Source organism: Bacillus rossius, chromosome 11 (assembly GCF_032445375.1).
Source record: "Bacillus rossius redtenbacheri isolate Brsri chromosome 11, Brsri_v3, whole genome shotgun sequence".
NCBI lineage: Eukaryota > Metazoa > Arthropoda > Insecta > Phasmatodea > Bacillidae > Bacillus > Bacillus rossius.
This window is the reverse complement of record NC_086338.1, coordinates 53074905-53087607: the sequence shown is the minus strand read 5'-3', so window position 1 is coordinate 53087607 and position 12703 is coordinate 53074905. Positions and strand designations below refer to the sequence as shown.

Sequence of the window (12703 nt, the reverse complement as noted above, 5' to 3'; positions counted from 1 at the left end):
GTAGCGTACCTTACTCTACAAATGTTGAGTTGCCCCTGCAGCTGATAGTAATACGAACTTTTCTTGTCCAAAATGATTTCGCCTTTGCTGTTTAAGTGTACTGCCATCTTTTTGATCTTACATGCATCCCGGATAGTGGTTACTGAGGGATTTTTTAGTTTAAGCTGGTTAAGAGAAGGAAGACATTTTATTTCAATAATTCTATCTGAACTTATAATACCATCAGGGCTAGCTCCAAGATATGGGTGCTCAGGATCAACAAACAGCCCGCATGGCGCTACTCTGTCACCAAACTTACTTTCGTAAATTTTAATGGCAGTTGGCTCATTAATCCTTCCATATTTCACAGCATCCGTGTTAATTTCCCGGGGATTTACAACAGCTACAACGTTGTTATGACACGATGTGTCATCACGCATTTTACACACTTTCATAAAAAGTGATGCAGTGAGACGATCAAGCCTCGCTTCTCTCCACGCGATGTTGCCATGTTGACCCACCGTTTTTTTCTCCAATACGGAGCACAGTTCAGGAGTACCTGCTTCGTTTTCAAGCCTATCAAGAACAGCTCTTTTCCTACTCTCCATTTCTCCTGGTTCTATGTCAGGTTGAGCTGCCTGAGGACCATAGTTACAATCTGCTCCGGCAGATAGACGTTTTTGTTTTCTGGGAGGCTCGTCTTTAAATAAACTCTGACGTGCTGATTTTCTCTTTATGCCCCTTTCTGAAGCTCTAGCTCGTGTATTGAACACTTTTTTACATATAGCTCCTGGGCTTCGACCAAACATTTTTTTTAGTGGTGAAGCATGCCAATGTGGCCCTTTAACGTGAGACAAGCCTGACGCCAAGCAACACCGTTTGTAACGTCCCTTCTTGCCTACGTCTGTACGTTTACCACCAGAGAACTTTGATACAAGGCTCATGAAGCGTTCTGCTTGATTTGTGGTGTAGTTTCCAACTAATCTATCAGCTTTTTGTACCAATGGATCTAGTGCCATCTGAAGAGCCGGCCATAAAGTAGTTGGCAATAGCAAGGCCACTTTATCTTCCTCATTGTAATCCTTACGGCTACAGTAAGTATCGCGACAGTTACTGTGGTCCCCAAACACGTGGTGAGGTCCATTTCTGAGATCTGCACGAAGTATTTCACTGTTGCTGTTGCTGCGACCAGCACTTGAAATTGCTGATCTCGCTGCTCGTGTAAGGCGTGGAATTAATTGAGACAGACACTTTCGTTCCGATATAGGATGAACTGTATCCTTTGCAATTTTATGCAGTTTTCCTGTGTAGTTTTTTACAGCGTGATTTGCACATTCCATTTTCACAACATGCCTCCCGTAGCTTACGTTTTGTTGAATTTTTACGTAGGTACTTGAATCACCATCTCCTACTATGAATTTATATCGTAACCCATGCATATTTTCACTCTCACAAAATCCTTGCACTAAAATTTCCTGTTCCATCGCAGTAGAAGCACCAGAGAAGTTCTTATAACACAAATGTTGTTTACTTTCTTCTCCTGGTTTAGTCTGATTACATACGTAGCAATATTTATTTTTTATTCCAATGAATAGCAATCCATTGGTTTCAACTCCGATTATGCATGCCTGAAATTGAAAAGAATAACCGATGATTTAATAAAATATTAAATCACTTAGTTACAATTATATAAACTGTTTACTTCGTAAACGCAACCTTCTCCCATACTACAATATATATTTTAACACAGGCATAAGTAACTAGCTGCCAATATGATAGTTAAAACATTGAAATGTTAAAAAATGTCAATATACAATACAATATTTGACAGAAATATTTATGTCAAATAACACTTATTTTGTGTTTGAAAAATTATTATTTTTTGGTAAAGACATGAAAAAATAATATTGTATATACACACACACAAAATCTAAAGCTTTCAAGTTCCACTGGAACCAAACGTGACGGATATTGATTATGTTATTTGTGAATGTATAAATAGATTTATATTTGTTTGAATGGAGTGAAGCTACAAAATTAACATGTAGTGTTGGTTATCTAACGGGGTAAAATTCAATGTTTTAGCTTTGTTTAGAAATGCAGCAATTATCTTCTTACAAGCATTATGGGGGAAAAGAACAGAACGTCACTCTTCACTGAGATAATGAGAACGCAACTTCTGTAAACAAAGGTGATTGTATACGTTATTTAAATATGACAATTGTCAAGTTGTACATATATGGCGTTGAAAAATATTATTGGACCTACTGAATTTACACTAAGCAATAGGAAAACATAGACAATACAATTATAATTCTTTATTACTTATTAGAAATTAAATGTTAGATGTACTACCAGGTTCTTGGTATCGGCCTTGAAAATTACGTCTGGCCCAATTGATACTATACCTAGTTGGTGGTCAAACTTTCCTTAGTTAAGAACCTACACGGATCTGTAACATTACGTGTCCTACGTGTGATACAAATATTTGTTGCACTATGGAGAATGCTTTCAAATTTGATGTAGGTATTTATTCATATATGTCCGTCTAGTTAGACTTAGCGTGTCACAAGAGCCCTGATCCCTGAACTACTGGGGAGGAAATACAAACTAAACAGTCAAAATTAAGTTTTTTCCTCATTAAGTCATTACGTAGCATCCATGCCAAAGTTTAAAGTCTATGAACACAGATTACTGCGCTTCAATTAATGTAAACAATACGTAGGTGTTCGTGCTATTACTGTTTAACACAATAAATGTATTGCAGTGAAGGTTTACGTAGTAATTACTATTTCAGTAAAAGCCAACACTTATTGCGTATTTTATATCGATGTCATTTCACTCATAATACACAATTACTTGTGGAATTGACCTAGGCTTTATAGGTCAGAAAATCCTCCATAAATAGGATGGATGCTAAACATTACTAATACCTACTATTCACTGATTTTTCTTTATACAAACACACTAATTTTTCATTACATGGCTGAGAGTCTCAGAAGAACAATAAATTAAAATTTTTATAATTAAGTCTATTACTTGAAAGCTGCCTCCTGATTGGTCGGCTGTTGCACAAAACAACATATATTCTTAAAATTCAAAACAAACATATTTGAATATGTAACTATATTTAGTTAAATGTTTTGTTAAAAATAACATATTAAAATACCGCGTTGTAATTAGCTGTCAAATGTAATCTTAGAAGGCATAGTCATATGTTCCAGAGAACTGAGCAATCCCAAGAAAAATATGTTAATGGTAGAAATAATTTTGTCAAAAAAGATATTAATAATTACAAATTAGCGGTGTGATTGTCGCGTCAAATAAATATTTTTTTCCCAACTATAAACGTAATAAGGAACTGAATTTAATATTTTTGTGTGCAAAGTTTTGTTATACATCACTATCTCTGATTGAGATTATTAATAAAAATAAAGTTTTTTCTGTGTATGATTTGTCACAAGACTACATGTCAACACTTTATATAAACAATTACCATTGATATACGATACTTTGCTAATAAATAAACTAGAAAGATAAACTAATTTTAAATTTACATCGTTTTCCAAACATTCACTAACCATGTTATGTGCTTTGGACACTATGGGTGAATAGCACACTTTTGTTGCATATGTAACTACATTTCAAGCGTTTGTTGCATATTTAATTACATTTTAAAACTAATGGGCTTTTTGTCATGAATTTTGAAGTAATTGAGCACCGTTGTAAATAACATAAACCTTCTCGATTACACATAGCCCTATAATGATTCTACAATAAATTTTTAGATATTGCAACTATACCACACGAAAACTGTTGAATGAAGAATCTCTATATTTATCACGCACGCGTACTAAAGCACAGAAGATAGTTTAGTTTCGACTGTTAAATAAAAACACTTTTATTAACCTGTACATATTTATATACTGCAATTTTCTACTTGCAATGTCTATACCTACAGGTGATTTCCAATGATCCACTTGAAGAAAATTTCAAAAGCAATTATATCACGTCACAAAATTACTTACTAAACATTCCTGAACCCATGTAAAATCAAATAAAGTTAATTGTATGAAGTCTATGTATTTAACTCCTTGTCTTCGGCTTATGTCTTTAATTACTACAAAAGCTCACAATTTTCTAGTTTTATGTCAGGATAAAGTGATTCCAAAAATATAACTTGAATTAAAATAACTCAAAAAAAATACGTAGACATATTTTGTAAAATGGTATGTATGAAATATTTTGAAATAAATCAAAACGAAGAATTTACAAAATAATTGTACGATCTAGAGTTGTGTTCGGCAACATTCCCATCCACTCAAATCCTGGAGCCAAATTAGTGCTAACATTAGGTGCAGTACTTCTTAAAAATACTTACAACCCCTGATGCTGCGTTGAAAGCATGTCCGTATGTTCGCTTACACCATGCACCGTCTACATAAACAGAGATGTACGGAACGCCATCGTTGTCTACGTGGCCTCTTTCCAAGGCCTTCTTTCTCTCTACTGTTCCATTTTTTTGCATGTATGTCTCCAGTTTTTCTTCCCAGACCTTATGAGAAACATATTAGAGTTACATTTAGCTATTTATCCATTTAGGCTAATGCATTTATTTGTATGGTAAAAATTTAAAATTAGTTCTAACATTATATCATAAGTTAGCATTTTCACTGTAGGAGTGAAAAGATATTAAATTTCGTGATTTATATAAAATATTATGGGAATTATATGTTGGAAATAAAAATGAATGTAGCTTTATTAAAGATTAAAATTATAAATTACATTTTAAGGGATTATCTATAGTTACTAAAATTAAAATTATTACTAACTATTTGATTCATAAATAGACCCTGGTCTACTATAATTCTTTTTATAATTTTCTCTTACTTGAATTTATATTATATTATTTATTGTACAGAAAACTTCTCATGTTTTTTTTATTTGATACCATTTTCAAAAAGTTTGGAAAGATTTAGGTTAGTTTTGTTATTTTGTGGCGGCTTTATAGGTTTAGTGGCTATTTGTAAATTGAATTAGTTTAACGAAGGCATCTCAATAATACTTTCAATTACTACTTAAATACGTTAAAATTATCAATACTTTCGTCAAATATTAACTGTTATCTCACGTAAAATAACAGTAATTCGATTACGCATGTTATCAGCCAACCTTTGATCACTAATCGTGGGCAAATAATGGTATTTGCATTTCTGTTTGAGAATATATTGACTGATGATTTCGATAGGTTCAGCTAAAATATAACTTATGTACCTACTAAATGCGTGTCAAATCCAATTTCAATTTTTTGAACCATAAAGTGATTTTAAAAATTCCTTACCTCTTCAATACGAATTTCATGTCTTTGCCATTTTCGCTTATCCATGATGGGAACGTCCAAGATGGCCATCATCTCTTGACTTTGATAATGGCCAATTCCAACTGACAATGCACCCCACACGAAAGCGTCGTTGACTTCTTCTTTTCTCGTATCTTCTTCTGTTGTTACAGTCACAGTTTTCTCACACATTATACACTCGTAATATAAGTAACTCATCACGCCAACCCTCCTTTCTGAAGTAATCTTGTATTGTCCCTGAGTGCAAACATTGCCATGTTTTGCCAGCTCTGTTAGTTGTTTTAGTAAGTGACTAATATTTACTATTCGTCGACCAGTGATTTCAACAACCGCGGGTTCTGTTGTAACTGTTAGTTGTGGCAACCATTCATCACTATCTGGAATTGTTTCTTCTCCAGACTCGTACTCACTGCAAAGTAATAAACACAGTATGAGGTGATATCAAAATGCAGTTACATTAAATTTATGTAATACCCTACCTTTTCATAAAAAAATTACAAAATAAAATGTACAATCACGCACCACCCTGGCATTTACCAATGACGTATCGCCACTCGCAGCATTCTGACATGCCTGGGATCAGCTATTTCAGGCAGTACGCATTCAAGATAAAACCTTTTTAGCTTCTGGTATTTGGATTTTGAAGCTACTTAATGATTAGCTTTCAATGTCTATTAAAATATACCTAATGCTAATTGCAGGAATATTTCTACTCGATTTCAAAATTATAATTTCTGAACATTTGTAGCGGAAACATTTCAATGTAACACTTACTGAGTTTCGAGTTGTGTTGAGGTTTCACATGTCACTTCGTGTACACGAGATGGCCCCTGCTCTGGTAACAATGAGTCATCACAACCGGTGCCGTCTGTACGAGATTCTTCACAAGTTATCCTGAAATATGTTCTTAAATATTAATTCAAGTGAATTCTTAAAATCCTACACACCTTATCTAAAGTGTCGTAAATGAATCGTTATATTTTGTAAATCCATATATTATAGGAGCTAACATGGCGCGAAGCAATGGACGCGATACGAATAATATTTTTTTTTACCAACCACTACATCAGTAAATATTTGTGGTTTCGATTCGCTATGAATTCAAGCATGTAACATTTGTACTGTTTCTTCAATTCGGCCACAGTTAAATGGGGGGCTCTGAATCACTGAAAACTCCTCAACAAAATCAACAATGAATAGAGACCTGCAAAATTATGACCTCCAGGATAGACTCTACTACACTCTACACACTCGGGCAAATGCCACCTGTTCATTGGCTGCTGACTTGTGAGTCGTCTCGACTGAGTGTCTTGTGATTCGACACTTCTATGAGTGAGGGTCCCTAATTGGCCCTCATTTCTCCAGGATTAACAGTGAACCAGTGGTAGAAGCAGCGCTAAGGTATAATTATTTGAATTGTAGCATATCACGAAATGAATCCGCGAATTTTGCAGGTCTCTAACAATGAATCACAGGTATTACAACAAACCGTTGTCACAAGTCAAGTAGCCAATGAGCAGGTGACATTTTTCGAGTCCGTAGAGGATTGTTGAGACTATCCTACAGGTCATTGGCAACGCGCCCTTACGCGCATGGTTAATACCCCGCATGAGTAGAGTGTAAAGGCGTAAGCCTGAGACACATCTATGTCCTCATCTAACCGCGCACACTTAGATTTAACTTAGGATAGGGTGAAAAATGTTTACTAATTTTCCAGTCCTAACAGTTGCCAACGAAACGCCAGCAAAATAAATAAATAAGCTCACGAATATTGTTCGTGAATGAAGGCAAAGCTGATACTTTGGAAACGTTACCAGCAGATATTAAATAATGTTTAAATATTATTTACGTAGCTTACTTCTTAAAACTGCATTCATGTAAACTGATTTTGTGTGAGACTATGTTGAGTGTTTTCTGCTACACTTATTTTTCTGAAAAAAGTCTAATGTGGCTTAATAACATTGATGCCTGTCATAAAAAAAATTCAAACGTAATTATACGTATACATGTTGAGTATAGTTTATGAATGGTTCACGCATTGCTGGAAAAAAAACATGTTTACACTTTAACACATCTTTTTGTTGTCGCATCGCGTCCATCGCGTCGTACATACGCAACTCTGAAAAATAAATATATGGTAAAAAAAGCTATAATAAAATAATCTCTTACCTTTCTTTATTCTTTTTTCTAAGCGCTCTAATGGCTTTCGATAGTTTTGTTCTTTTGTGTACTCTGCTTGGTGGAGGTTTCTTTGGCATTTTATTCCTGAATAAATCTCACGCTTACAACAAAAAACATCTAGCTAAATCACTGTGCTAAATAATAACAGAGAATTACCAATTACACGCCGAGCTAGACCAAACACGTTCTCTTATCTACTGAAAATGAGTACGTTGACATTCATATCAGTTTCCCGCGAAATCCCGTCTCCCCTTCGTAAACAGCAGACAGCTGAGGCAGGGTGGGAACGGGAGAAAGAACTGGCTACAAAAAGTTTGGGAAACTGTCGCAAGGTGTCACTACTGTCCAGCGCGCTTCATAATTCCTCGTATCCGAGCTTGCACGCTGCTCAAACTTCTACAGCTACGTTTTTACTTTAGGTCCGACTGCAATAAGCCAAAGACTAAAATAAAGTCAATCATTCAGCCGACAGATATGTAGGCGTTTGAATTACAAATGAAAACGCGAATATTATTAAATTCGTAAATGAATATCACGCAATTTCGTAGCAGCTCATTTATTAAAATTCAAATTGTAAATACGTTAAATAAATAATGATTACAGATAAAATAATGGTCACAGTCATATCTCCCGTGTCTGAAGATTTATCTGCAAAAGTTTTACCACTGAATTCTTTATAGTTATTTTAGTAAAGCTTGAATTAAAAAAATTCCCGAAAATCAGCAATAACTTAATTAAAATAGAAAAATAAAAAATAAATTTTACACTAGAATGGTTCAAATCTTCTCTAGCAGCTGAATCATTAACAAATATATTGTTTTTTTTAATACGATGCTGGTGCACCAATCCCCTTAAGAGCTATTTCCAACATTTAAACTCGGTACCTCCTTTGTATTCGTTGCTCTAAAAAATTAATTTTTAACCAATAATTAATAAGTGCAATATTGTTGATGAAAAAATTCGTGCAATTGATTATATTTACTTAAACGTAATACACGATATTTTACGTCCACTGTATTGCACTTAGTGAATATCTGTTGAAAATACAGCAAATGCAAAGGAGGTCGGAGTTAAACTGTTAAAAATAGTCCTGAAATAAAAGTTATTTCAAACAAAATTAAAAAAAAATTCTACATCACGCGTGATACCGAGCCTTAACGGCTGTTGACGCGGCTAACAGCTGGTGACGCGGCTGACAGCTGGCGACGCGGCTAACAGCTGGCGACGCGGCTAACAGCTGGTGACGCGACTGACAGCTGGTGACGCGGCTGACAGCTGGTGACGCGGCTAACAGCTGGTGACGCGGCTAACAGCTGGTGACGCGGCTAACAGCTGGTGACGCGGCTAACAGCTGGTGACGCGGCTAACAGCTGGTGACGTGGCTAACAGCTGGTGACGTGGCTAACAGCTGGTGACGTGGCTAACAGCTGGTGACGCGGCTAAAAGCTGGTGACGTGGCTTATCTGACTCCTGCCGGCCGATTCCTTTCATGGCCGCGATCATTAAAGCTATTTTCACACCATTAAATATTTATTGTAGTCAATCTATTGACACGTGTGAACTCGATCTAAACAAGTTATTAATGATAATTATAAGATTTGTTGGAAGTCATTTTATACGCTATTAAAGTAGGCCTGCTTGTATTTTGTTAGTTTTATATATATTTTATACCACATTTATTCAATCATATTTTAGTTCATTAAAGTTCATGTTTATTTTCCGAAGATGAAAAAGCACCGAAACAGATGTTTGTCCTTTAAAAACGTATTATATAATCATACGAACAAATTTCAGGTTCTTATTTCTTTTCAATTTGTAAAATATTGTTTACCACCAATACTTAAACTAATTAGATCTTTTTTTTAACGCTTACGATTGTCTGAAAACCACCACTGAAATTAAAAATTTAGACTAAAATATCGCAAAAAAAAATTTAGTACACGAGCGAAACGAAAAATGGTTGAATGGATTGGAGAGTTGAATACGTTTGAAGGACAAGATCGTTCCGGTTACGATGATTAGTAACGTAACTTGGTATTAAAGTGATTGTATTCGATAATTATTTAATGTTATTCAAAAAGGAAAAAAAAATGCTTATGTGAACTATGAACGCATCGCGCTCATATGGCGAGAGTCGCAAGCTTCGATCCGAACACAGAGGTGTGCCTCTAGTTTATGAGCCATGAGTCGTTGTCCAAGTGTAACCTTAAGCATCTGTGCGTAGACATGTGAAGTTATGACCTGTCAGTGTTAAAAGGGCTTTAATGATCGCGTTCATAAAAGGAATCGGCCGATAGGGATAATTCGGGTCTGAACTCACTAAAAAAAATTAAATTTAAAAAAATTGACAGAATTAAAAATAAATCTCTTCGGGTACACATGTAACTCACCGTGGGGATATATGTACCTTACATGACGTCTCTAGGCCTTACCGACTGCGCCTAAGATAGCCAGTCAGCCAGACATACATATGTATCTTGTTGTTATGGACGATCGATGAAACAGGTTCGTCTGTGGCTCGGCCTGGATCATCTAAGGCGTGTGTAAAAATATATTTCCTGCAATCGTGAGAGTAAGACGTTTTCAGTAGATTTCACACAGAAAAAAAAATTCTTTAATTTTACAAAAGAATCTTTGGAAACCAGTTGCCGAGAAATAGTTTGTAATATACTACAATAATTAAGATATTGTAAATTTTGTACAACTCATAGCTATGGTATATTTTTATTTTTATTTTGCATATACGAAATACGTTTTTCGAGATAGTCGAGGATATCCTACGGAAATCGGTGCATAATTTTATATTTTAATTGAAGTTTCATGCAAGCATATTTTTTTTTTAAACCACGGAAAAGATATAAGAATATTAGATTTTATTTTAATTTAATAATACAGGAAAGCTATCCAGGGAACGGTTTATACATAAATACCGGGGTAAGAATCCGAACCCAGTGTAGGCCTAACTGCGAACACTATTTTGTAGCGATAGAGTTGTTTTCATGAAAATTTACAAAATAAATATATATATATATATATGTTATTTTTCGTGAATATTTATGAAAAGAAAAAAAAATCACGAAAAATCGCGGAGTTTCTAAAAAAAAAATACGTTTCTCCGCGTGTGCTTGAGCGGCTGTTGCCGTGTGTCCTTCTTGCGCGGAGGCGACCTAGCTCGCTCGGTATCGACCTTATCAGCGGCGGACGATGATTGATGCAAACAGACAGCCTCAAGCTCCCTCGGATTCCAGCCGCGGATAAAATACTTTGCTTTCCACAAAATAAGACAGCGGTTCGCCGCTTCTTGCAGCCCGCCTCCCCTCCCCTCCATTTCCCCTCCTTCTCCTACCTCTTCCTGCCCACTTCGGCAGGTCACTGCCCTGACGGGCACATGTTTGCACTGAAGCACCGGCGGGGGGGAAAATTGGTTGTCTGTAAAGTCTGTTTACGGAGGATAGTTTAACGTGACAACGTCATAACAAAACATTGATGAAATGATTGCATACTTTATGAATAAAATTGAATCGTTTTTATTTTAATAATAAAAGAATGAATACTTGAAATTCTACTAGTAATCAGATTTTCGAAATGCAAGAATAATTAACCTTTATTTCCGAAATTGTTGTTGTAATAAGCAATGAAAACCACATTAACTTTTCACTTCACTTTATAAACAGTCGAGTGGAAGAGAGATAGATGCGGCGCAAGCGTACAATGAGCGTAACGTGACACAGCGTAACGGAACAATGTGCGTAATGGGACACATAGTAAAGGAACAATTTGCGTAACGGGACACTTTTTCGTACGTGCAGCCGGTGTTCATCGATTTATTAGACGTTGTCACGTCAAAAAATTACCATTTAGAACCTAAATACGGAAACGGAACTACTCATCCGTCCTTCAGAGTATTCTTAAACGCTTTTTTTGTTTTTCGTAAACAGACACCGCTCGGATATCACTGTGATTGGTGTTGTTACAATCGGTATGTAGGTACCTGGGGAGAAACTCACCCAACCACGAAACGCAGACGATGCTAGAGTGTTTTTAACTTTCATCTAGTCTCGAAATCTTTTCGCGAAATCTGCGTGCCCCTATCGACGGACGAATAGAACGTGCACAGACCGCCAGCAGGAATGTCTGTCGCGAGACACCAGCAGGCGGTCCTGTTGACAGGAACGCAGCCCACGAGTCGTTGCTTCGACCCCCTTGTCTCGCGAACACTACATAGGCGGTGAGCGGAAGGGAAAATAACGGGGAATTTTCACAGATCCTCACTGCTGAACCCGTCCGGCCGAAGCTGGCTCTCGTTAGGAAATAGAGAGAGACGGGAAAATAAAAACATATAGGCATATATATATAAAAAGGGAAACCTTAGAGGGAGGATATGTAGAGGTAAAAAAAAAAAAGTGTAGTGGCCGGCAAATCCTCACAAAATACGCCGCCATTACAAAACTCTTCTTTTGAGCCGCGTACCTGCTTCTGGCCGGAAAAAAAAATTATATATATATATATTCCTCCCCCCCCCCCCCCCCCACACGCAGGGCGGCAGCGCACTCGCGTAAGGCAGCAGAGGTAGTAGTAATAACGATGATAGAATAGACGCATGTCGAGAGACGTAAGCGGCTTTCGGCCGGCCATAAATAAAGCACCGCGCGGTGATTTTTGTAATGTGCTTACCGCGGCTAGGACCTGGGACCACCAGTGCGCGCTCCAGGCGCTGGTTTTTTTTTTTTTTTTTTAAATGGAGCGCCGGGGCCCCTTTTCCTTTCTCTTCGCTTCATTCTCTCTTTTTATTCCTTTTTATTTTTTTTGTTGTTGTTGGCGAGAGAGACGGGCGGAATCGCATTTCCTTCCCCCCCCCCACCATCATCCCTTACCTACACCTATCACCCAACCCGAACATACTGCCTGCCCCCTCACCACTCTTTTTTTTCCATATACATATACTTCAATACCCTCTTACTCACACACGTAACATCAAAAAACCCCCTTCCCTTCCACTTCCATATTTATTCAAAAAAAAAGTTTTTGCGCTCAGGAGGAAAAAAATATATATATATCCGACGAAGCACCACATGAGTTACCCCGCGCACGAAGGGAGAGAGAGAAAAGTTATATATGTATATATTTTTTTCCCTCGGTCTGTCTGTGCCGCGGTCCGTATAGAATATTTAAAATAATTGGACG

General features: G+C 36.6%; 1 protein-coding gene across 1 annotated transcript; it reads right to left on the bottom strand.

Moving 5' to 3' along the window:
• Nucleotides 1-603: 603 nt before the first annotated feature.
• On the bottom strand, nucleotides 604-8225 carry LOC134536475 (uncharacterized). The gene is made up of 6 exons (XM_063376195.1): nucleotides 7508-8225; nucleotides 6113-6232; nucleotides 5321-5747; nucleotides 4361-4534; nucleotides 1229-1607; nucleotides 604-617 (listed from the first exon to the last, which is right to left on the bottom strand). Exons 1-6 carry the CDS (start codon nucleotides 7594-7596, stop codon nucleotides 604-606), a joined length of 1203 nt encoding a protein of 400 aa, XP_063232265.1. The 5' UTR covers nucleotides 7597-8225.
• Nucleotides 8226-12703: the final 4478 nt, after the last annotated feature.